Source organism: Brachypodium distachyon, chromosome 2 (assembly GCF_000005505.3).
Source record: "Brachypodium distachyon strain Bd21 chromosome 2, Brachypodium_distachyon_v3.0, whole genome shotgun sequence".
NCBI lineage: Eukaryota > Viridiplantae > Streptophyta > Magnoliopsida > Poales > Poaceae > Brachypodium > Brachypodium distachyon.
This window is the reverse complement of record NC_016132.3, coordinates 58,119,167-58,144,471: the sequence shown is the minus strand read 5'-3', so window position 1 is coordinate 58,144,471 and position 25,305 is coordinate 58,119,167. Positions and strand designations below refer to the sequence as shown.

The 25,305-nt window shown below is 46.6% G+C and overlaps 2 protein-coding genes, 1 long non-coding RNA gene and 1 pseudogene across 4 annotated transcripts; 3 read left to right on the top strand and 1 right to left on the bottom strand.

Annotated features, from left to right (window-relative positions):
- Positions 1–269: 269 nt before the first annotated feature.
- Positions 270–1,823, top strand: LOC100825814. Its single transcript, XM_003567446.4, has one exon. It carries the CDS (start codon positions 444–446, stop codon positions 1,488–1,490), a length of 1,047 nt encoding a protein of 348 aa, XP_003567494.1. The 5' UTR covers positions 270–443; the 3' UTR covers positions 1,491–1,823.
- A 939-nt stretch (positions 1,824–2,762) lies between these two features.
- On the bottom strand, positions 2,763–11,099 carry LOC100825506 (annotated as a pseudogene).
- Positions 11,100–14,025: 2,926 nt separating this feature from the next.
- Positions 14,026–15,835, top strand: LOC100825201. 2 transcript variants are annotated; one of them, XM_024458375.1, is made up of 2 exons: positions 14,026–14,300; positions 14,417–15,835. In XM_024458375.1, exon 2 carries the CDS (start codon positions 14,529–14,531, stop codon positions 15,102–15,104), a length of 576 nt encoding a protein of 191 aa, XP_024314143.1. In that variant the 5' UTR covers positions 14,026–14,300; positions 14,417–14,528; the 3' UTR covers positions 15,105–15,835. The 2 variants fall into 2 exon arrangements, with proteins under 2 accessions (XP_024314143.1, XP_024314144.1); XM_024458376.1 differs by having other exon boundaries at positions 14,402–15,835.
- A 7,012-nt stretch (positions 15,836–22,847) lies between these two features.
- On the top strand, positions 22,848–23,451 carry LOC112271081. The gene is made up of 2 exons (XR_002963892.1): positions 22,848–23,147; positions 23,231–23,451. It is a non-coding gene; the product is annotated as an uncharacterized LOC112271081 (long non-coding RNA).
- The last annotated feature ends 1,854 nt before the right edge of the window (positions 23,452–25,305 follow it).

Genomic DNA, 25,305 nt, shown 5'->3' with positions numbered 1-25,305 from the left:
ATAGATGTCCACCCATACCCACAGGAATCGAAGCATTTCCTTTTGCGCAAAGGTAAAAAGGAAGTTTGAAACTCAGGCACGGACGAAGAAGGGAGAAAGGTAAAAAAAGGCGGGAGTAGAACCGTAGAAGCATTCAACAATCAAACACGTGGATATCTCATTCTCATCGCACGCACTAATCCACCAGCGAAGCAAGCGAGAAGAAGCTTCAAACAACTCACCTGTCTACAAAAAAGAAATTAAAGGAAGCTTCAAATACACGCTGATGCCCGCCCGCCCGCCCGCCGGGCCCGGAAGAGAAACACGTCAACTCGCTCGCGCCACCAACCAAGAAAACAAAACTCCCATCGCCGAGAGGCTCCAAAAGCCAGATCCGCCACTTCCGCACACGCAACGCCCAGGCTCCCAGATCACAAAGCAAAGCAACAAAGCGAGTTACAGCGATGGAAGTCAAGCTGCAGACGGCACGGACGCTGGTGGGCCGGCTGCGGGGTGCCGCGGCCGTGCGCGACCCCGGCGCCACGGCCGCCGCCGTCGCCGACATCCGCCGCGCGTCCAAGGACGACCCGGACGTCCGCGGCCCCCTGGCCGACGCGGGGGCCGTCCCCTTCCTCGCCTCCCAGCTCACGTCCACGTCCATGTCCGCCGAGGACGCCGCCGCCGCGCTGCTCAACATCTCCCTCTCGGCGCGGGAGCAGGTCATGTCCACCCCCGGCATCCTGGACGCGCTCTCCGCCGCAATCCACTCGTCTTCTTCTTCGTCTCCGTCCTCCTCCTTCGAGGATCAGCCAAATCACGCCGCCCAGCACGCGGCGGCCGCCGTCGCCAGCCTCCTCTGCGTGGACGCCTACCGGCCCATCATCGGCGCCAAGATCCCCTTGCTCTCGGCGCTCGTCACCCTCCTCCGCCCCGGCAGCCGGAGCACGACGACGAGGGCAACCAAGGACGCGCTCAAGGCGCTCTTCGGCGTGGCGCTGTACCCGCTGAACCGGCCGGCGCTGGTGGAGCTCGGCTGCGCGCGCGCCCTGTTCGCGCTGGTGGTTGCCGACGGGCGTAGCGGCATCGTGGAGGACGCGACGGCCGTGGTGGCGCAGGTGGCCGGGTGCGCCGAGAGCGTGGCCGCGTTCGCGGCCGTGGCCGGGGTGCGCATCCTCGTGGACCTCGTGGACGGCGCCGCGGCCACGGGGCGGGCCAGGGAGAACGCGGCGTCGGCGCTGCTGAACCTGGTCATGGCCGGCGGGGAGAGCGCCGTGGAGGAGGTGCTGGCCGTGGGCGGCGCCGAGGAGGCCGTGAGGGAGCTCGCGGAGGACCAAGGGGCGAGCGCGAGGGGGAAGGCCAAGGCGGAGGCGCTGCTCAGGGCGCTGGAGGACGGCGCTGCCGCGGGGAACAGGAGGAGGCGGGAGCACCGGTTCGCGGACTTTCTCGACGGGCTCGTGCTCTCCGACCCCTACTTCTCGTCGCCGGCGTCCGCGGCCACGCACGACGGGTAGACGAAGATGGCTGACGTGTCACTTCTGACCTTCCACGTATGTCTGACTGCCACGTGGCGACGAACGCACCGTGTCGTGCCGTATCGCGTTGGATGATGATGCGGTGACTTGATGTAAATACTTGTACGGAGTACTATAGGAGAAGTCTTTTTCTTTGTTTTCATAAGCTAAACTATTTGTTTGATTTGTTCAATTGAAATGCTTGGAGTTGCAGGTTGTTCCGGTCGTGTGCCCTCATCGAGGACGTACGTTGTGCGAGCAGTTGTGCCTAAGCAATCCCCTGTATTGACTAGTTTCTTTTGCAGTAGCATTATGTTGACTCATGGGCATAGATATATAGGAGTAGAAGATGTTTTAATCTTGGAAGCGACGGAAAGCTAACATGGATTGTCCTAGGGTTGACCTTGTCGGCCGGCCATGAAAGACCTTTGGAGCCGTGTAGGATCGTGTAGTTTCACACGAGCTGCTTCTACGTACGAGCTGACGTCTTGCCATCAGCTGCCAAGGCGTCTATATATGCCTAGCTAGTGCATGTTTGCCAAATGTATATGCTCATCCTGTTTGCATGCATCATCCGTATTGACTACTCCGTGCTTTATAGTTTGATTGAAAATTTCTTAGTCTCATTTATCGTTTTGTTCGTCATCGTTTAATCATGTTCGTCCATACAAACTGCATTGCTTTATTTTTTTTAAGAAGATTCGATCGAAGTGTCTGCTTCTGCTTTTTTTTTAGAGGAAAGTGTGTGCTTCTGATAGCCCCATCTTGTATAGTTGTATGCTACACAGATACCGCATATTGTCTGTTTTTTCAGGGGCCGCATGTTGTCTGTTGGGTCGTTATAATCGGGGGCCCGGAACAGGTAGATCTTCTGGGCTTAAGGGATGGGCCAATCCTACCGATCATCCTGCACAATTTCTTTTAAACAAAGCTGGGCCTATAGTGCTTCCTCCAAAACAAAGAAGAAGTATTTTTATTGATCCACAGCCCACGCGAGTTTCTTATCTCCATGTTCATTTCTATTTGTCCGCTTTATGGGCTTTCAATTCTTCTTCCCTAGTAGATCTTGAATTCGTCGGTGATTCAAAACTCTTTGAACATACCAGTAGTATGCAATCTGTTGAGGTGAGCTTCTGCCGTTTTGTAGCGTGGAAAAAGTCCATACCATAACCATATGTCCATCAGCTGGTAGCTACTGTGCTACTCCCTCCGTCCCGTTATTCTGAACGTGTTATTCAAATAGCTATGTCCGTTTATACGAGACATAGAACCTTTTCAGCCCACCATAGCTGCAGTAGTTGCATGCATTAAACAATGACAGCATGTTGACCAATTGCAGGATGGGAGGGCTCGTGTGATTGGGCAAAGCAGGATAAAAAAAAGGCCAATGTCTTGGGCAGGCTCGGTTTGCAATGTCACAGGCCTGATGTTTTTGTTTCCTTGGTATGTGTGCAAAAACTAGAACGCATGATATAAGGGAGTACATTCGGCAACACGTTAAATTCACCAGAGTACTTCAAATTTATGTCCTGCTACTGACCAATGTGTCAGTGCATCGCCAAAGTGATGAATAGCGCCGTACAATTCCATGAGGTCCAAAAGGTAAACGATATGTAAGATACATTGTGCACTTGACGCTCAAAACGACATAACACACGAAACCGATTTGCTGAACTTTAGCTGCTGGAACGAAACACAGAACTGCAGTTCCAAGGGATCAACCGGCCAGTCCCGAAATTATCAAACAAGTGAAAGCAAATCGACAAGAGGATTATTCTGTACACATGATAGTAGTAGCATACGTTAAATCGCTGGTCCCTAATTTGGATGAGATCCAAGGCTACATCTAGTGCTTCTTGTCTGAAATTACTTGTCACCGATTTAGTACAATTTTGTAGTAGATCCGAGACAAGTAATATGAATTAGTCGGCCGAAGTACCAAGTAAGGGCGAGAGCTGCCAGGGACTACTTGTACTGAACCTTAATGCTGTAAATAGGCATATATCGACCATAGTAGAATCAGGCACGAGAGAGCAGAAAGCGTGAACATCTCTATCCACATTCTACAACTGCTGAGAAGCTTCCTGCATTTCTCGATCCACTCAGTCCAACTAGCTAACAGCCTATTGCAGGTTACATCAGCTGCCAAAGAACAAGACAAATAAATCAGTCAGCGGACTAAGCCTTGATACGACTAACTAAACCTTTAACAAGTGGAATCCCACCCAAAAAAAAAAACCTTTAACAAGTTTTAGCATTGTGCATTGTTATTGTAAAAAGTGAACATCGAGGACCACCAAGTGGATACTGCTGCGCATTCTTGGATATGCAAAGCAAGGAAATATCTCGGAAGTTTTCAGCGGTACAGGGAGTAACATGGACCGCAAGCAGTTGATCCAAAAGTGAACATTGAGGACCACCAAGTGGATACTGCTGCCCATTTTTGGATATGCAAAGCAAGTAAATATCTCTGGAGTTTTACCGCAAGCAGTTGATCCACCCCCCCACCCACGCACACAAGAAAAGCGGAATAAATGATAAATAAAATAAAAATATATTACAATACTTACAGATAAATATGAGGGCTAAAAGCAGCACAGAGTTGTAAAGCCAGATGAATCCAGCCCAACCCCAATGCCCTTGGGTTGAGCGAAATTCAAGCCACCATAAACACCAACAATTACCACCTGAAATGAAGAGCATTCAGTAACCCATGCATGTACCGAGCTTACGATTTATAACTGGCATGCAGTACAAATATCAATAATTGACTTTCATGTGAAAAAGAAAAAATGACAAGACGACATGCTCAATCTGTACATTCTTCTAACAATATTTGCCACTGATTATAACAATACTAGCGGGTACGTGGCGAAGCACGCCGTTGACAAAACTAAAGCGACGTAGTAACAATTTTCTTCATATTTTCTTGGAAAGCACACAGTCACGTCAAAAAAGTTGCTATGCTTTGCAATAGTTTTTCATTATGCAGCTCTTGTATTTGCGTAACATGCTGAAAATGGATGAATTTTTTTTCTAACACTTCATATTCTAAACACAAGATTCTTTGAATACTAATCACTAAAAGCGCAGTAATCAATGGGTTTCCGATCATTAATAATAGAGTAAAGTCCATTTTAAACCTTGTTCTTGTAGAGGTAGACCGCATCAAACCCTGACCTGCAAATACCTAAAGTTGGCACCCTCAACTCTCCAATCCCAATCATTAATGCGTTTAAGTAGGATTGCTCCTGAAAATGCTGATGTGGCACAGTCTGCGCTGGGATTGTTGACTCCACCCTGGATAATTGGCCACTGATGCATGCAAACTAATTCAATTCTGCCAGTGTTGTGGTTGCTGTCAGATTCAGGAACAGAGCACACACGAAGGAACAGCAAGCAATCAAAGTAGTACACACGAAGGAACAACAAGCGCAGGTTCGAGTTCGATGACTCCAGCCCTTGGTCCCGCAGCACGCCGCCGCCCAATCTTTTGGTCATGGCGGCCTCCGTCCAGCGCGATGATGAGAACGGGAACCCTATGAATATTCGCCTCTTGGCCTCGCTCGTGGATGGGGAGTCCGGCTGCTTCGCGCCTCTGCCTCCCGACCCGCCGAGAACGACCTCGTCCGAGTGTTCCGCGGCAGCGCGACCCAAGCGTCGGGATAATTTGACGGCAACGTCTATGTCTACTAGATTTTGAAGAAGAATTCAATCGGGGGCAATTTGACAGCAATCTCCTCGTCCATCCACACGCCGTCGGCCGCCCCACACATCTTCACCATGAACTGGTGGGCCCCGCGTCTCTGCCATGGACGCCTGGGAACCATCAGTCGTCTCGCGCTTCTTCTGCAAGAGGACCACCTTTTGTTGTGCCTGCGGCGGCGTGATGAGGAGCGGGCAGAGTTGCAGCCGCCACCGCAGACCGGATGAGCTTCTTCGGTTCGGGGGGACGTCCTAGATGTCGGCGGAGTCCGCGGCTCTGGACCGGGTCCATGTGACCCTGACGACAAGCTCTTTGCCCGACGACAACGCAGCCTTGCAGACGTAGGCGGGCGGGAGAGGGATCCCCTGACTTAAAGTCAGTGACTTTATGGTCACTGACAGGTGGGGTTGGGTCCACATGTAAAGTCACTGACTTTAAGTCAGGTGATCCAAGTCCGTGCCCGCCTGATGGCTGACGGCGCCGTCGCGGAAGCATGAGAAGTCTCCCTAGCTGACCGGGTCGACTAGTCTAGGCCGCATTGGACTAACGGTAGGACCCACTTGGTGCCACGTCATCGATCCCTGTTTGGCAAAGCGCAGTTTAGCAACTAAAGACCAGGATTCGGGAATTGAGGGTGCTAAGTTCAGGGATTTGCAGGTTAGGGTTTGATGTGGTCCAACTCTACAAGAACAAGGTTTAAAATGGACTTTGCTCTTAATAATATGTTGTTGTACGGGACCTTTTCCCTGCCCGCATACCGTCAGCTGGTGTTCTGCGGTCCTGCCGAGACATATGGGCTCGACAGTGCATGCCTGTCATTCCCGGAGTAAGAGGCTTTGAAAGTTTATCAGAACGTGTAACGTATGAAAGTTTCTCACAACGTGTAACGTATAAGTTCCAGGTCTTATTAGGTAAGTACATAGATGGGTTGGTGTGAGTTGTGATGTGCGTGGGTTTCTCATAAGGTGTAACGTATAATCTCATAAGGTGTAACGTATAAGTTCCAGGTCTTATTAGGTAAGTACATAGATGGGTTGGTGTGAGTTGTGATGTGCGTGGGTGCAGAGTATGTGCACAGTGGCAGACCCAACGGGTATGGCTTGCTCCGGCAGCCGCCACACCTAAAATCTGGCCAATTACGTTGTATATAGTAGTAGTATATGGTCTATATAATTTATGTTGATACTTTATTTTTTTGATTTTTTTACTACATTTGTTGAATATAGAGCAACATATACACTATTTTACTGAGTTGCTTTGCCGCATGATTTTTTTCTTCTGTGCAAACTCCGTCGCACCTACATTTTTTCCCTGCGTCCGCTACTGTATGTGCATGTGTGTCTGAAGAGGTACCGCAACTTGTTTCTAAGAAAATGTCAGCCCATTTATCCCGCATGGCTTGCGGGCGGTCAGATATACGAAAGACTGCCACTTGCAGACACATCTAAGTTCTATTCTTTTATACAGTATAAACGCATGCCCACAAGTCGAATGAACAAATCAAAATGTACTGCAGAAGTAACAAACTTGATACGATCGATACGAAACTACATAGTTACAATTCTTTTGAAAGGATCACTCTCCTCCGTAACATCGATAACCAAAAGCATCAACTTCTCACAATTACTTGTACACTTGCAAGCCTTGTTCATGCTCCTCTCCTCTTCTTCCGGGGAAATGAAACTTCACAAGTCCACATTAAGCAAGTCCTTTAGTAGCAGCACACTGGAGAACATAGTGGAGAGCATATATATGTAGTTCAACACATCAGAAGGTAACAAATTTAGGAAGAATAACTAAGACTGAAAAAAAAACTCCCGTCAAGAAATAGAACTGCAGTAGAACTCTCGTCATCTTGCAATTAAAAGGAATGAAATGGATTAATAATTAATTAAGAAACTCCAACGTACCAAGTTTAGAGAAAAGCTGAAAAGGATGCCACAGTCAAAACTGATTTATAATAAGGACACAAGGCATGTTACACAGATTAAACTCATCCTGAAACATTGCCGGCACCCGGCACCAAAGATCCATCTCTAGAAGAAAAGATTTAAACACTGAAACTAACACATCAGATTTTACATCCTTATTAGAAAAATATCATGAGCATTCGTAATAGTATTTTTTGTATATTATAATAGTGCTAGACTACGGTGCATATCATCATTATATCGTCGACCAGAAATGATGAGGAGCAGAGCAGGGGCCGTGGGAGCAAAAATCCTGAAAGAACAACAACAAAGTTCCCCTGAGATTAAGAATAATAACCAAATTCAGGATGCAGTTGGTGAGGGTTTTGCTTAACCCATCTGGATTCATGAAATAAATTCCCCAAGCTTGCTCTCCCCATAATTACCCATCCACTGAGTGCTTGGGAAAATCAGGAAAGAGCTAATAACAAACAACAACCAATCTCCAAAACAACTCGAGACATCAGAGATCGAGTAATATCACATGCAACCAAACAGCAATCCCTCATCGTCAACAAAGTACGGAGTAGTATTGAACAAGCTGATACCAAAGACATCAGAGATCTAGTAATACCAGAGGCAGTGGAGGAGAGCACGCACACTTGAACCTGTTGGGGAGCTCCTTGCTGCAGGTTCTGGCACCGAGAACGCTCTCCTTTGCGGCGATGTAGACTCACGTGGCCACTTCCGCCTCGGCAAGCCCGGACACATGCACGCAGCAGTCGCTCCCTATCAACTGCGAGCCGGCTTGGACGCCCAGGAGGCCGAGCACGGCGGCGCACGCGGAGAACTTGATGCTGCTGTCCCACGGGCAGGGGCAGAATGGGTTCAGCGGCCGGGAACGCATCGACGGAGAGCATCGCCGCGGCAAGGAGGAGAAGAAGGGCCGCGAACCTCCATGGCCGCCTCCCGCGACCATGCCTCGTCGGCGCCTTGACGGTGGGCCGCCACTCAGTCGCCCTATGAGATCAGGGAAGAGATGCCCAATGTCTTCCTGAAAGCAAATCCGCCGCCGCCTCCTTTTGCAACCACGAGAGCCTCCGTCGTCGCCTCCCTCTGTCGCCGTCGGGGCCACCGCCTCCCACACAACCGCGAAATACCCTCCTATAGAGCCACCGCCACCGCTACTCCGCACGAGCCGCCGAGCCCACACATGCCGCAACACCCAATCGATCTCAACGGCCGCACCACGTCGACGAAAGAGAAAAAAACATATCGAAAGCTCCAATCAACCTGTCAACCACACACCAACAAACAACCACACGGAAAAGCCAGACGCCGGCGAGAAGAAAGGAAACAGACCAGATCAACACCGAGGGAGAGCCGACGAATCAAAAACAACATCCACCAAGTCTATATATACACCAAGAAGAAGCGGCCAGAACAAACACCCACAAGCCCACAACTGCCAGCGAACAAACTCTAGAGTACTCCAGAAAACTCTGCACGCGTAGACAACGCACGATCCACGCAACCTCGCTTTAGAAAGCACCATGACAACGCATGAAAGGAGGAACACGCGTCAGGCTGCATGTATGGCCACCACAACATGCAAACCACCGAGAAACCCACTCCCCTACCCGCCAGCGCACGTACACCTGATGGTGGCCCTTGGCAGCGATGCCGCCCACAAGCAGCGACAAGAAAACACGCACAACTGGTACAAACGACCAAACTATCTCACCAAAAAATTCGCCTAGATCGAGCAAAACTGCAGCTGCGCAGTCGTGGAGCTCTGAGAGCTCGAATAACTCATCGGCCTTAGGAGATGTATCTTATACCGGCAATACTGCTATGAACGAGCCAAGTTCAAAACAAGCAAAATCAGGATCATTTTAACAAGTACTTTTCTGCTTCGCATAAGAATTAGGACTGGGGACACATATAACAAGTGCATTGCAGGCTCATGTTACTTGAGAATGGGGAGATGGTTTATTTATAAAATGAAAAAAAAATAGCAGAGGAAACTACAGACATGTTAACTTAGGTAGAAAAAGAGAAGGGAATTAGCTCACCAGTTGAGGTATAACAAAAGAAATTGTGACAAGAGCTCCAGGACGAGTAAAGTGGCCATCATATGATTGGGCAAAAAGTCCAATTGCATGGTTAACAATGCTCATTTGAAGGAATAAGACAGAGTTAATCTCCTCGATGTGGCTGGAGAGCGATCTTGATTTGAATATGTTCTGTCAAATACTATTAATTAGATACAGAATAAGAATATCACAAGTAAAAAATTCAGGGCAATAAGTTCTCACAGTTAAATCGGTCCTCATTGCAACTATGAAAAAAACGACTGTACTCAGGGTTATATAGCATCCAAAAGCAGCGCCAGTTGCAATAATCCTTTTTGCTGTCCAGTTATTTGGTGATTTAGACAATTTGACCCTATCAAATAACATCACACTTGATGTGCCTGGGAATCAAAATAATAGTCAGGTAACGAACCACGAAACAAATAATAAAAATATTATTGGAAAGTTAACACTATTAGAAGGATAACAAAACTACAAACTCACAGTAGTTACAAGCAGCAATCAACAGTGTCAGAAAACAGGGTAAATCGATCCTCCGTAGAAATAGTATAAGCCTGACAGCAAACTTCAACAGATAAACAGATTTATTAGTGCAATAGGTTTACATTTAATAGTGCAAGAAAAAAAATCAATCACAATTTTATATTTGTACTCCACGTCAAAAAAAAAATTGTACTCACAGCATGGAGAGTAGATGAAACAACATAAACCTACGAAGCACAGCAGGCATGGCCATTGGTATTACACCAAGCAGCGGCATGAAGTGGCCCAAATTTTGCTTGAAAAAGAAGTCGACAACAGCCTCGGCAATGACGCCAACAAGTACCAAGCAAAAGCATAAGGAGCCAGCAGCCATGACACCCTTTCTAAGTTGCCCAGGACGCGCAAAACGTTCGGGATAAATCATTAGAGTGCTCCTGGGGATGCCATAGCCTGTCGCTGTAACAACAACAGTTCCTTCGCCGCAGGACACAGCCCATCCGTAATATATTTGAGAGCCGTTCACACAGTCAACACTTGAGATATATGATATCCCCAGGAACAAGATTGGCTGCATCCTCATCTCTCCATATCCCGTCCCTCAGAACCTTAGCCTTTGGTGCAAAAGCTTTTGCTTCCAGCGGTGCCTTAGCACGATTCGCGGCACGCTTCGTGACATAGCACACACTCAGACTTCCTCCAACTAAGAAAATGATAGTGGCCAGTTCATAGCGTGCCTGACCAGATGCGTTAATGGCAAGGGACAAAGTTGCAACCACCATTGCTGTCCATGACAAGAAGTTAATAAGCATGATATACACCATGTCCTTTGACCAGGGGAAGATAAGCTCCTCCCATGACTCCCATCCAAATGAGAATTTAATGTACTCGTCAAAGGAATCATCCCAACCCCATAGCAAAAAGATGCACTTAAGTGTGGCACAAAGCTTTCCAAACACCTGCAGCACCATGTTTGAAGGCCAGAAACATCAAACAGTATCACATGTAGGCGGTAGTAAGGTAAAGAGAATTCAATCTTTTCAAACAATGCAAAAATTCAATTTTCTCAATACATGATTCAATATACACAACTCAAAAGGCATTTGTTTCATAGCTTGCAGGAGTTGAGGCTTGATTGAGACATATGCCAATGCCAATTGAACCCAAATAGTGAATATTAACCCCCCAGCTAGCACAATCAAGGTTACCTACCACCTCCCAGTCAGTCTTCCTCCGTCGGCCAGAACCCTGCTAACAGCCGTAACTTCCACAATCGGCGGTAGGCCCCGCCCCTTCGCCCCGCCCCCGGTCAATCAAATAGGGCATAGAAACAGGATTACAGGAAGCAAACCTGGGGGTTATGGTCGACAATGTTAGGCCCGTAAACCTTGAGCCTGCATATACTCGGATCCCGCATACCTCTTTCTGGGTACCGATATCTCCCCTAGAAATGGTTGGCACGCGGACATTTCACCCCGCGCTTCTTCCTGCATGCGTATTTTCCCGCCGCCCGCCCGCATCGAGTCTACTAGTGGCTGCTCGGTCCTCTAGTGATATTTTGACCAATGTTTTTATGTTTAAGTTTGGTTATTCCATGAAAAAACAGAGACAATATCCTTAGCAATGCCAGTTTCAACTTTCAAGCAGTACACACAAAGTGGTACACGCATAACTGATTCAACTCTCTATTTTTTTTGTCAAAACAAATACCACACGGGGAAATGCAACAAATTACGGTCTCCTGCAGAGCAGTAATTACGACTTGTCATTTCCCACGCAGTAATTAATGCGTGTGAATTCCCAACGCCCTTGTTCAATTCTAGCGCTCGATCATCCAATTACAAAGCGCCCGCCTTCACAAACCCCTTTCGCCTACCCGGCCGGTCATCTTCTTCCTCTCGCCACAAGAAAGAAACAAGATTAATCCAAGTACGCCACAGACTGACGCACACACGCGCACACACACACACACACACAACCTACCATCAACCATGCCGTCCGCAGGCTGGTCGTCGCTCCCGCCGGATGTCGTCCGCCTCATCGCCGGCTGCCTCCTCGACACCAACGACGTCAACTATTACATGGACTTCCGCGCCGTCTGCCCCAGCTGGCGCTCCGCCACCGACGACCCCAAGGATGATCCAACGGGCCTCCGCTTCCGCCCGCGCCGGTGGATCATCATCGACGAGCTCTTCCAGAACGACTCGCGCCTCTTGGTCAACACCGCCACGGGCCGCGTCGTCCGCAAGGAGCTGCCTCTGCTGAACCGCTACTTCTTCATCGCCACCACCCACGGCGGCTTCTTCGTCCTCGCAAATAAGGAGCCTCCTCACGCGGCGCTCGTCCTCAACCCTTTCACGGGCCACATCATCCGCTACAAGGCGCCCGTGACTCCCTGGATGAGGGACGCTGCTGCCGCTGTCTCCGCTTCTTCGCCGGCGCCAACGCTCGTCTTCGTTTTCGGCAGAAGATGCGTTCAGTGCGCGGCTTCTCCGGACAGCGATTGCTTCCCTGATGTGGATAAAGAAAACGATGATCTTTTCACTCTGAGGCGCATGCTTAACGAGCTTGCCACCGGCAACGTCTCCGCCGACGGTGCAGCACTGGCAATGTTGCCGGACGACGTCCTGTGTTGGAGTTAACCTTGTTGTTTAGAGTTTTTTCATCATGTTCATTTATTTGTGTCGTTCAGGTAGCAAGCTGTGGCAGCGCACACGCAGAGATGTGTTCACGTGTGTGCATGCAAGCTAAGTGAGTTTAGTACTTTAGTTAGTTGAATTAGCTAGTCCAGTGGAGAATGGATGCATGTGTGGGCATTGATAGGATAAGTAGCATGCAGGTAGGTGTGTTGTTGTTGATCGAGTTGCATGGCCGTTAGAGGTTTCAGGTGTGGACCGAGTAATCAGCAAGTTGAGGAGGACTCCGGCTGAATCGTGTGGCCGTATCCAACGTGATTATTCGTGGCTTTCTACCGGCTAGTAGAGAGCAATTAGCGGATCAGGGCAGTAGTGTGTGCGTGTGTTTTCCTCTCTAGTTAAGACTTGTAATCAGCTGAGTTTAGAAGTGAACAAGAGAAAAAAAAAGGCACGAGGTGTGCGCGTGCCAAAGCCTCTGTGAGTTCATTGTGTTTGTGTGTCTTCTTCTACGTCTGGCCAAAACTATCATCCTGGGTGTGATGGAGCCGTTCGGCGTCGACCACTACGAGTTCTCCTGCAACATCCCCTTGACAGGTTCCACGGATCTCCCCGAGGCTGGTGACTTGGACCACTGTCTCCTGGTCCATTCCGCCGGAGAGTTGTTGGTTATCATTAACATTCAGAATCACCCGAGGGCTTTCAGGTTTGGCAACGGCGGCGATACGGTGGATCCCATCTGTGGAAGCTAATTGCATATACTATCTGAAATCGACCGAGGCATCTCTTGACATCTACAAGTATGACCTCGAGGAGGAGGAAGAAGAGGGTCTCTGAAGCTATAGCTTCCTTTAGACCCATCATGCGGACCTTCGCCAACCCTCCGTTCACAATCCTTCAGCTGCTCTCCAGCTACACCATCAACGGCCATGAATCTGAACTTGCGATGGAGACATTCCACCGTGAGTTTAATAAACTTGCTATGGTGCGGCTTGATGATCATATTCCTCTCCTGTTTTCTGAAGCTTTTCCGCTGGATCATGATGATATCTATCAGTTCGTTGATTAAACCGTCCAAGACCAATTACTGTTACTTCTTTCGTTCGAGCGCGCGGTCGATGATCAGTTGCTGCTGGACGTCAGGAAGAAATTTACTGCTACTATATGTTATATTTACTTTCTTGTTGAAGTGCTGCTGTAGCCTTCTGAAGCAAAGCGTGATTGATGTATGAATCTATCACTTTTTATTTTGAACTACTGGTAACCGTCAAGTAATACCATGCAATCGATCTTTTGCTTTCTGCCATGTACTTTATATTATAAAATGTTGGCTCCCCTTGCGGCCTCGCTTCTCATGTTGCTAATCTACTGTTAAAATTTCAGCTTCCATTGGGTAAACGATCGGTAGAATAATCAAATATTCTGTTTGAGGATCAAATTTTGAGTTAAAACTCTGGTTCCCTTCCCTCAAAAAAAAAAAACTTTGGTTCCCAACTAGCCCATCAGCGGCCATAGCGTGCTAGCCCATAGTGTTGCGCCGGGAACATTTTTAGAGAGGGAGGCTTTATTTTTAAGTCGTATACATTCCCACCATCGGCCCACCTAAACGTCCCCTGGCCCTTGGGCCACGCCAGGCCCTCCTCGTAGCGATCCCCGTCGGCCCAGATGACGTTCCCGAGCCTGCTCATCTCGCCGCCGGCGTTCCAGGCCCCGACGTTCTCGTGGCCGTACCTCCAGACGTAGGTAGCGGCTAAACCCTAGTCAAATCGCCTTCCCTCCCCGGCCGCGAGATTCGCCTCGACTCAGTTTCCATCCGACCCGGACCGGCGATCCCTCTCCTCGATCGGCGGCCGCGACCATCGCTGCACACCCAGGCGGGAGGCGGCGGGGTTCGCCGCGTCCAGCTCCGGCCTCCAGGACCACCTCCTCGCCTACATCCAAGTCACCGCTTCGTCTTCGTCACCAGCCGCCCTCTCGTCCCCACAGTGAGTCCATCTCCTTGCCCCCCTGTTAAACCCGCAATTTTTTTTCTGACGAACTAGAGCCGTCTGGCGGCAGCGACCGTCGATGTTCTAACGCGCTGCAGTTTCTGATGAATTAGGCAATCTCTTCACCCGCCGATCAATTCCCGGTTCAACGGTTATTTTCGCTGCCAAAACTGAAGCAAGAGAAATCCAATACAGAGTAACCTGAAACCTTGCAGCCTGCCTGCCATGGTGTTTGCAGACTGGCCCTTGCTCCCGCCCGAGCTCCTCAGCTGCATCGCCGACTGCTTCCTGGCAACTAGCGACATCGACTACTACATGGACTTCCGCGCCGTGTGCCGCAGCTGGCGCTCCGCCACCGAAGACCCCAAGAATTCAGCACGCCCCCGCCACTGGGTCTTCATCGACAGGGTCTTCCGGACCGGACCATCTCTCTTGGTGAACACCGCCACCGGCCGCTTCCTCCGCAAGGAGCTCCCGATGCTGCGCGACTATTTCGTTACCGATACCACTATGGATGGTCTCCTACTTTTGATGGAACGAGACTCCCCGTACGCCTTGTGCGTCCTCAATCCTCTCACAGGCTACATGATTCGCTTCATGGTGACCCTGCCTGATGGAGTGACTCTGGAGTTTCCTACTCTCGTCTGCGGCCCTTCACCTACCCTCGTCCTGTTATGCAACAAGTCTCTCATGGCGTACCTGGATGATACTTACCTCGTCAGGTGTACAAGGCTGATCCTGGCACGAACGTTTCGTCGTGTACGAGGACAGTCTTGCTTGCCCCTTGACCAGGCTGACTGACAGAGGCATCTATGCTAATGGTGAGTTGGAACCGGCGGCACCATATCCGGTTGCTGTGGCCCAATTGATCTTTAGGCTGGCAAAGCATTGCAATGCTGATCCTGTTGAGATGTCTGATGAAGAAGATACCCCGATGTCCCAAGAAGAAGCTATGTGGAATTTCTCTATAGGATGTGACAACCGTTGTTTCCTAGTGGAATCTGCTGGAGAATTATTGATCATCATTAAGCTAAAAAAGGGCGTGGAGGTTTTTAGGATGGACATTGAAAGACATATAATCGAGCATGCGGAGAACATTGGCAACCGTGCCATCTTCCTCAGTGATTATAAATGCATGGCTGTTGCTGCGGATAAGTTCCCATCCATTGGTGCCAACTGCATCTATTACGCAAAAAGCCTAGACCTCTCCAATGACATGTACAAGTATAACCTCAAGTTTGGGAGAGAAGAAAGAATCTCTGAAGTCATGTATGGGAGAGAAGAAGAAACATCTGGTCCTCACGCAATTATTGAGTTCCTCTTGTTCGAGAGTCTAGGATTTTGTCGTTATTAATGGCTGTTTGCTTTATATTTGCGTTAATTAGTTAATGACTCTGGAGATTCGCACTTTTGCTCCGGGTTAATATTCTGGAGTTGTTGAACTTGAGTGGGTGATGGTATTCGAACATGCTTTTCTGGAAAATGCTTGGTTACAGTCAGATCACAAATCTGATGGCTAATTTTTTTGTTCAGATGTGCTGCGCTGATTTGATTCTCTCTGATGATGCTGATTTTTTAAAATGGAAACTAATCAGGACCGTACAGTTTACAGTACAGTCCATGTGTGATGTATAGGTGCCCCTGCTTTGCTGCAACTGAAACAAAAGACCTTAATTTTTGTTTTCAAATAATTCTCCATTGCACAATATTTTTGGCGAGAATATCAATTTTTTGTGTCAATGAATATGTTCAGCTGAAGTTGGTAATATGTGTTGCTTTATCAGCTCTGTCAGTTGTTAGTTCTGTTGTCTTTTGCGTACCTGAAGTCTGAAGACCCAGTATGAAGCCGTTTTGCCCTGCCTTGCAGTGCTGAATATTAACAGTGCGTTCTTTATGAACTGTCATTCCATTCGATAACCTCGAGTCGGTATGAACCAAGAAACGGCATTGCAATTTGCAAAGGAAACCTGTGATCAGATCCGTCATACATGGTAATATGTTCAGGCCATAACAGGCAAACCAAACAATCTACAGTTTCTCTGACAGTCTGAAAAACAGAAGGGAAAGAAGATGCAAAACAGAGAATATATACATCCTGTCTTGTGCCCATAAGTGATCACAGGGTGGTGGTGACCTGGTGGGGAAGGAGAGCACTATTTTGTAGTGACGAAATTAGGTATTAATATATAGCAACTCATGTACATTTCTGGTAAGGCGCAACCATCGAATTATTGATGCAGTGGTGGCAATGGATGTCGATGACCCAATGCTAAACATCTGGCTATAACCTACCTGATCTAGGTATCTCCATCGACAATAGTACATCCATCCATCCATCTAGCTTCACTTGCTACTAGCTTCTTCTTTTTGCGGGTTCACTTGCTACTAGCTTCTTCTTTTTGCGGGTTCTTCGTTTTGCGGGTTCACTTGCTACTTGCTGATCGAACTCAATTTACACAAGGAAGAAGCATGGGCATGAAGTACCCATGATGGGCTAAAAATAATAATACTCTGTACTACAATATCCTGGGCTGTATTGTCCGGCCTGACGACAGTTACACGCAAGTGTTCCTTTCTTCAGTAGCAAGTGTCAATCTTCAGAACTTCTTCCTCGACCCAGTAGCAAGTGTCAGTCTTTTACTGTTCTTTGGCTTTATAAGACTTGTACGAGCTGGAGCTCGACAACTATTGATCCCTGTGTAAACCCTAGCGCGCCATCACTGGCCGGCGAACTAAGCATATATATCCCAAAATACGAAAATACCCAAAAGAAAGCGCTAAAGAAAACCTCAAAATCCCCAAACCTGCATCTTTGTGATTTGCTCCCGATTTCCTACTGTTACCCTTTGTTGCATCCCAAATGCGCCACGGAATCATGCATGAGCAGGACCGAGGACGTGTGCGTCTTGGATGCAGAAGCCGGAGGTGTGTCCCTTAAGCAGTCGTTTTATTTTGAGTCTTGAGTTTCTCTACTGCACGGGCGAAAACAGAAGACTGTGCAGCAGAAACAGTCTGAAAACCTCAGAGCTCTTTTACGGTACTCCGAGATAAATATAGACCGTCTATTTTTCCTAATCTAACGTCCAATTTTAACCCGTACTCCAATACAAACCTTGTGGAGTACCTTGACAGCAGGGGCAAAATAGTAATAAACAGTGAGTAGTTTGTATTCGAGAGTTTTATCGCAGGCCGTCGTTCACCCATCCCGCCGGCGCTGGAGTTCTCGATCGCCAGATAATCGAGGACCAGCACCAGCAGCCGATGCATTCTTCAAGTTGCAGCCGATGTTTTCAGGAGTGACCCCCTTCATCCCTACTACGTTCTAGACCCCATGAAAAATTAAGACGCTTGAGATCTTTAACATTCAGATGGACTCTCACGAATTTAAGATGCCGGAGTATCCAATCTACCGATCCGATCTGCCAATTTTCCCAGACTTGATCCATTAATACATGATTATGTTTTCAAGATTTGATTCATTAGTATTACCGCTATATGATTATACATTGGATGGGGCTAGATCTGGAGAGGCGGCCGGCGGCGTGCTACGGTTGACAAATTTAATGGCAGATTAAGCTGCCGGAGTATGAGATTTCAATCTACCAAATTGATCTGCTGTTTTCCTGAGACTTGATCCATTAGTACATTTGTAGGTTGACTCTTGATTCATTAGTAGTACCACAATCGATGGGAGAAGCTAGAGGCGGCAGCGCGACGACGGCCGACGGCCGACGGCCGACCGAAGATAAGAATACAGTGGTTTATACAAAGAGATAAAATGTTTAAGTTATCGTTATAAAATGGACGGTTAGATATGTTTAGCACTCTCAACCCTCACATGGAGTACCAGAGTACCGTAAAAATCCTCAAACCTAAAGGGAAACGAGACACAAAACTGAGAATGCATCCTGTCTACTCTTCCAGCCTGGGGCCTTTTCTGCAGCGCTTCTTCAGGTTGCTGTCCTCCTGGTCCTGGGAGCCCCCTCCCTAGCTGGCTGTGGAGACCAAGGCCAGGCTCAGGAGGTTGGGTTTCTACTCAGGAGCAGTATCTTTTTCAGCATTCTGCCCTTTGTTTCGTTCTGTTTACCTTTTATACCTAACAAACCGTTACTTGCAGCTAAGGAAACAATTAATATTACATGGAACAGAGGTACACCCTGTGGGGGGTGGTGTACATGAATGTGTACCTGTAGTATATTAGTTTAAGAATGTAGTACTGTACTTATAAACTAACTGTCCTAGGTTAGTGATAGCTGCATCTAGCGATTTGGTTCATTGCATCCTGACGAAATGAAGAGATCGAGGACAAAAGGCAACACATTTTGTGAAGTAATCCTCCAGGAGCATCAAAATTAAAATCTAATGCCCTATATGTTTGTTCAGTGTTCAGTCAGAGATCATATATACATATATAGGCCAGTAAATAATTAGTGAGGTTTAGCAGCTAAAATATGTCATCTGGAAAGAAGGCAATAAGCAAATGCCAATTGCAGCAGGTTGTTTGGGCTGGCGATCCATGGCCGGACACCTGGTCGGTCAGGTTAACTGAATCTGGCTCATGCATGCATTCAAGTCTTTGGCCAGTACTCGATTACATCAATTTTGTATCCTTATATGTTTCCACTTTCTGAAATTTCCATTAATCTTGTCTAGTCCGAATAGTACTAGGTTTGGGGTTTTGGCAAAAGTGTTGCCGTGTGTGAGTTCAGGTAGGATTAGATTTATGGATTACTAATTCTTGTATGTCTAGTCCTAACTAGTTGGACGTGTATATATACACATCCAAGGGTGCAAGCTTGTAAGAGATATTGCGATAAGAAATAAAGAAAGGCACGACAGGTGATTTTGGTCATAATCCGGTGATTATCGTGTGAGCGTGTGAGTCTTCATGTGATTAATTTTTGGGCAAACCCAACAGCTAGCTTCGTCTTGCTCCACGCGTTACGAAGGAAACTAGTATTAATTAGCAGCTAGCAGAGAGCCGAAGCCAAGGGAGCCCAAGCTAAGGTAGCTTTCAAAATTTTAACCCTTTCTTCATCGGCAGATTTGCCACTGTCAGGGACGAAAGTTACCAGGTAGGTAGTAAGTTTATGTACAGTCAACACCAAAATAAGTTAAGAGACGACACCTACGTACGTTATGAGAATAGTTGAGGGATTGAAGCATACTTTTTTCAGAGAAAATTGGATAAACATGCTTGACCACTTAATGCTAACACACTTTCTTCAACATTTTATATACATGCTTTTGGACAAACATTGTACCAAGTTGCATGCACAATACTCATAAAAAATATAGAAAGTTAGCTGGTTCAGCTAGGTGCATTGAACATTCCTGCAGGCATCTCTCTCATTCGTGTGATCTGCTGTAACATGTACGTAGGCAAGATGTTGTATGCACTTATCAGTTTAGGTGGATCGATGGGCGCACTATATTTCTATAATTTACGATTCAGAAAACACATAACACCAATAGTAATAGTACCATGCCAAGAAAATTCTATCGATACATAATAAATTCTTACATGGGTACAAAGCAGTGCTATTAATTCAGTATTTGTTACTACAAGTAATTTATATTGATTTTTCTAAAACATTGTTAAAGGAAATTAACATTTGTGACAACCTTTTATATACTACTACCTCTGATTATAATATTTCAAGGTTTAGCTTTCGCCATTAATTAGGCCAGTAATACGTGGGAGATTACATGTGTTCTAAAAATTATGTTGTTGGAAATTGATTTTGAAAACGATCGAATCCAATGATATGATTTTTATATAGCACGCAACCTAACATATCATTGGTCCAACCGATCGATGCATGGTGAAAGTTGAATCTCGAACGTCTTCTATTTGCCCCCTCTCTATACTAACATCCTGGCTCCGAGTCTAAGTAAGTTCAGCAGTGCACCCAACTCTCCCTGCAAACAGGCATATCCATTCATCTCTCCCCGGCCGGTGTACTGCTGTCCTGGCCTGTCTGGGCGTTAAGCAGCATATTCAAGTTACTATATCACACAAATCCGCATCCGGATATATAGCTGCAGCAAAAGAGCAATCTTGCTAGCTAGGTCCTGTGGCCGGCCGGCCGTGGACATGAAAGGGAGCACGGTGCTGCTGCTCGTCGCGGCGGCGGCGGCGGCGCTTCTGCTGCTCCCGCTGCTGCTGCCTCCTGATCTGCCGCCGCCGTCGCTGCTGCTGCTGCTCGTCCCGATGGCGCTGCTGCTCGCGCTGCTGTTGCTCGGGTTCCTCGTCCCCAACCGCGACGTCGCCGCCGCCTGGCAAGATCACTTCACACAGTGATGCCTGATTGTATGCCTGTGCTAGCTGTTCCTGCAGCAGTGCTTTTGTCGATCCTAGCCAGATCATGTACGCACTTATGAGACTGTTAGTTCATTTTGTGATACCGATGGATAGATTTTTCACGGTGGATTTGATCATGTATAGAATTGCTTTTAGCTAGTATACGTCGACTTCCTTCAGTGAAATGTCATGCCTTATGTCACTAGCATGCATGTAGCTAGGATCTACACAATTACGGCGTGATATTTCATCAAACGGCATACTAATTAAAGTCACGTCATTTTGTTAATAAAAAAAATTATTTTCCATCTTTTTTTTAAACGAGGCAAAAGATTTGCCTATATATTGATTAACCATTATCTAACAAGTACGTACTACCTCCATTCCATAATTCTTGTCGAAATCTTACATGTATCTAGACACTTTTTAGGAATAAATACATCTATTTTTGGGTAAATTTGAGACATGAATTATGGAACAGAGGGAGTAGGTGATTTCATTTCAAGCAGCATACCATGGAAACAATATGACTCAGCGCTATAATAATTGTGGCGGCTGAACTAATAGCCACACATAAAAAAGTTAAAGAAATAAAAAGGAGTTGGTTATTATAAACAGTAAAATAGCTAGGCACAAAAAATAAAACTGACTGCGAAAAACAAGATTGTACTTGCCCTGGTAGAATGCTTAATGCAAACTCTGCACAGCTAGGTATATATAGTACGGTATGCATATGCTCTTGCTACGAGCGGATGCATGGATCGAGCTTTAGTTTGTTGTTTCTTGCCTAGTGGCCGCTAATGTACTACAAAAACCAAGCTAGCTAGGCCACCTGCACACCCACGATTGTTCGCATTGAGCCATTCAATCACCTGCACATACTACCACAAAGATGCTGACCGTGCCCTTCATGCATCGAACCTAGCCATGGCAGCAAAATAGTTCCCTGCTTGACTCATTTTAGTATCTTCCCGTGCTTTAAAAAGGGCTAAAAATTGTCGTTCTTAAACTTGTCATTTGACTCACCAATCTTTCCCTCTTGTTCATGTAGATGATCATAATTACCTACATTCCAAATGCATAATGCCTAAAACAAATACCATGACTGTTAGTGCTGCGTTTATATTACAACCGCAAATAAAATTGCTCTCACGGATGCCAACTTCTCCTTCCCGGCCACCGGATCGACCAGCTTCGTTTCCGTCTGCAAGGGGCGAGAACGGCATCGTTGGGCCTCCTTCGCCCGTCCTAAGCAGAATCTACACGGGCTAGAAGTGGGCCTGTGGCACTGCAGGTTCAAGTTTTAAAAAATGTTTAAACTTTAGTTTGGTCTTTAATTAGACAAAAATGTTAGGAAAATGTAATCCTATTTTCAACAGAAAGCGACTTTGGTTTAGCAAAATGGAATGACAGTACAAATCGCAGAAATAATAATAATGGAATGACAGTGCAAGTTGCCGAAAGCCCACTTTGGAGAACGATAATGGCACCTGGATCAACCAGGTACACTGCACCCAGTGTTAATTAGTACACTTACTTGACGACACCACATGACACAAACTAGCCTCCCATTTCCGTTGCCTTGAGCTGCTTGCATCGATGCCTTTCATTTAAAATCAATCCAGTTGTGGACTAATTTTCCTTAATTACTGTATTCAGCTGGCACGAGATGTCTGCCAGAGGTGACATGAATCTTGATATAAATCCAAACCAAGTAGAACTGTAAATTAAGCTCCACTGTATGTATAGCCAACATTGGCCAACTAAAACAAGTAGTAGCTCGGAGGATGTGCAAACTAGGAAAACGTCATGCTTCTAGAGAAAATCTAGAGGAGATATAGTTCAAAACCTTAATTATTGCCCGAGTTCTAAGTTTAGTTTCGACAAATGCTAGATCAGCTGAACTGAAATTTCTTTGATTTTAGCTTTACTCTTCTTGTCATTATGCAAAGTGTAATCACTGCCGCAAAAGATTCTGAACAAAGATGGATAGATCGCTAGCTACACAGCGGACAAGCATGTCTGCGTGTGCATATATATGCTATTATTGCATAACAACAAAGACTTATCCAGTCAGCTTTGGTCATTAGCACTATGGATCTCTCCTCTCTCACAAATATAACAAGGTGGTTGGCCTAGCTAGATTATATACATATGTTTTTCGTAAAAGGTTGTATATTATAGGCAGCTACCTGTACCATGGTCATCGCAAATCTTGGATCTTCCACAAATATATATGCATAGGGGCCCTTTCTTCCAGCTGAGAGAGCCTGAGACAGAGAGAAAAGAGTGCTGTTCATGTAGCAAGAGCTAGAGCTAGTTATATATAGAGTGGCAGGATCGAGCAGCCGGCGAGATCATGGACACGGCGGCGGTGCTGCTGCTGCTTGCACTGGTGGCCGTCCTCCTCTGCTACCCTCTCGTCCTGCCGCCGCTGCCGCCTTCTCCGCCGGCGCTGTTCGTCTGGATCCCCGTGCTCATGCTGCTTCTGCTCTTCGCCCTCGCCTTCTCCCCTGCTCACTAATATAATTACCCAGCAGGTAATATGTTCTTTCTGTCAGCATCTTTTGAGCTCTCATGCAGTTAAGCATTCTCATTGAGCTCCCGATCTTCCCCCTTGCAGGTACTTGATTTGCATTTGCAAATCTGTTGCAGGTGGGGCAGTGGTTCTGCGCTAGGGATCAACGAACTGACGATGAAGCTGTCGATCAAGGGGGGATTATTTTAGGATCTACCACAGCTAGCTAACATGTCAGCTAGTTCAGCTAATTTGCTGATGATATGATCATTTAGGAAAACTTATGTACTTATGTGTTGATAAATAAAGATGCATTTTTCTCTTCAGTATCTCTTACAGGTTGATCACTCAATTAATTAAGGAATGCAACATATCTGTTTGACACTTTGCTGGTTGTATACTCCCTCCCACCGGTATTACTTGTCTCAAATTTGCCCAAATACGAATGTATCTATGTGTAAAAAACGTCTAGATACATGTAATATTTTGACAAGTAATTCCGAGTACCGGAGGGAGTAGTAGTAGTACTAACCAAGTATACCGTACACTACAGAAAAAAAAAAGGTTGTTGATTAATTAACTTGAGCGAAGGTTTGGAGTTTCAGTAATTTTGATGGACATTGAAATATTTTCACTCGCCATTTTGGACTTGGTTCAAACTAAATTCAAATATTTTGCTCAAAATTTGGGGTAACTCAATCAAATTAGTTTCAAATAATTTCCAACTTGGTCATTTCAGCGTGTACAAAAACATTATGTTTTACCAATTATAACCCTGGCTAGAGCACCATACATTATATACATTTATGCATTATAAATTAAAGGCAACATGACAACATTTTTGTAAGGAAGATAGTGTATAAATGTACGTGCACTGTGACCCTTTCCGCTTGGGCTTTTTACATATGGAGGGCTCTCTGTTGCTCATGTTTACTTAGGATTTTGTTGCGATATTCTTTCTTTGCGAAAAGGAGGGAACACCCCCGCTATTAACAACGTTTTAAGGTTAGCTAGATTGTTCCTCGGAACTAAAAGACCTGACAACGAATTCCAGTCTCCAGGACAAAAGGATGATGTCGCTAAATAGACAACTAACTCAGCTTTAATTTCAACTAAAAAAACTAAGCAGGCTAGCTTGCAGATTTTGGCGATCTTCCGGAAGGCAATTTAGGCAAAACAATATGATACCAGGAGATCGATCTTTCTCTTCCAACAAATTAATATCATGAGCAGAAACAGCTCGAACCTCTCACTCCAGCACAATGACAAACAAAAGCGTACTCCTTTGCCCTTGGCGCTTGTATATATGTATAATATGTTTGCGGTTGCACTGACATGAAGATCATGATAATTGATTCGCAGAGACCTACTACCACACTAGCTACATGGGATTATTAGTTAATGAGATCTCTTAAGTTAATTAGTCGCTGAGAGGCAGATATGAGAATACTATTCAAATCGACAAGCATGCACTCATTTATTTTATCTTTGTGCACGTACGCGTGTGGTATCTAATTAACATCGAGATCAGTATAAGAATCATACACTCTTAGCATGCACACTGCACAGCCGAACCTGAGATTGCCGGGTTTTTTTTTAGAGAGAGCATGCCGGGTTTTTTTTTTTGAGGGAGGATTGAGAGCATGCCAGTTCTTCTTCTTCTAGGCGGCCGCAGAAGCACTTTCCCATAGAGAGAGCCCAGCCGGCCCATTTGTTGCCGGAGTGCGTAGGTACGTCGTCATTCAAATCAGAGCCCACTCCTTATTCTCTCCGTGGACTCTTCTTAATCAGGCCCATCCGTTGCCCCGAAATTAAAACCCTGTCCCCCGTAAAACGCAACGAACAAACCCCAATACCCCATCGCCGTCGTCTTCCCCAATCTCATCAAACATCGATGATCGATCGCCAGTATTTGTATATACGATCATGCCTCCGCCGCCGCTGGCGTACCCGGATGACTCCTCCATGGACTACTTCTCGAGCGAAATAACTGCATACGGGATAGACACCGATTTCTCATACTTTGACCCGGAGAGAGACGAGGAGGTGGGCAAGGAGCTAGCTGCAGAGGATGGTGAAGAAGGAAGAGGTCGTCTACCGGGATGCGTGCTAATTGGGTCTCGTTGGCATCATTACGCAAAAAACAAAGGTCCTCATTGGCATAATTATCATTCATCAGT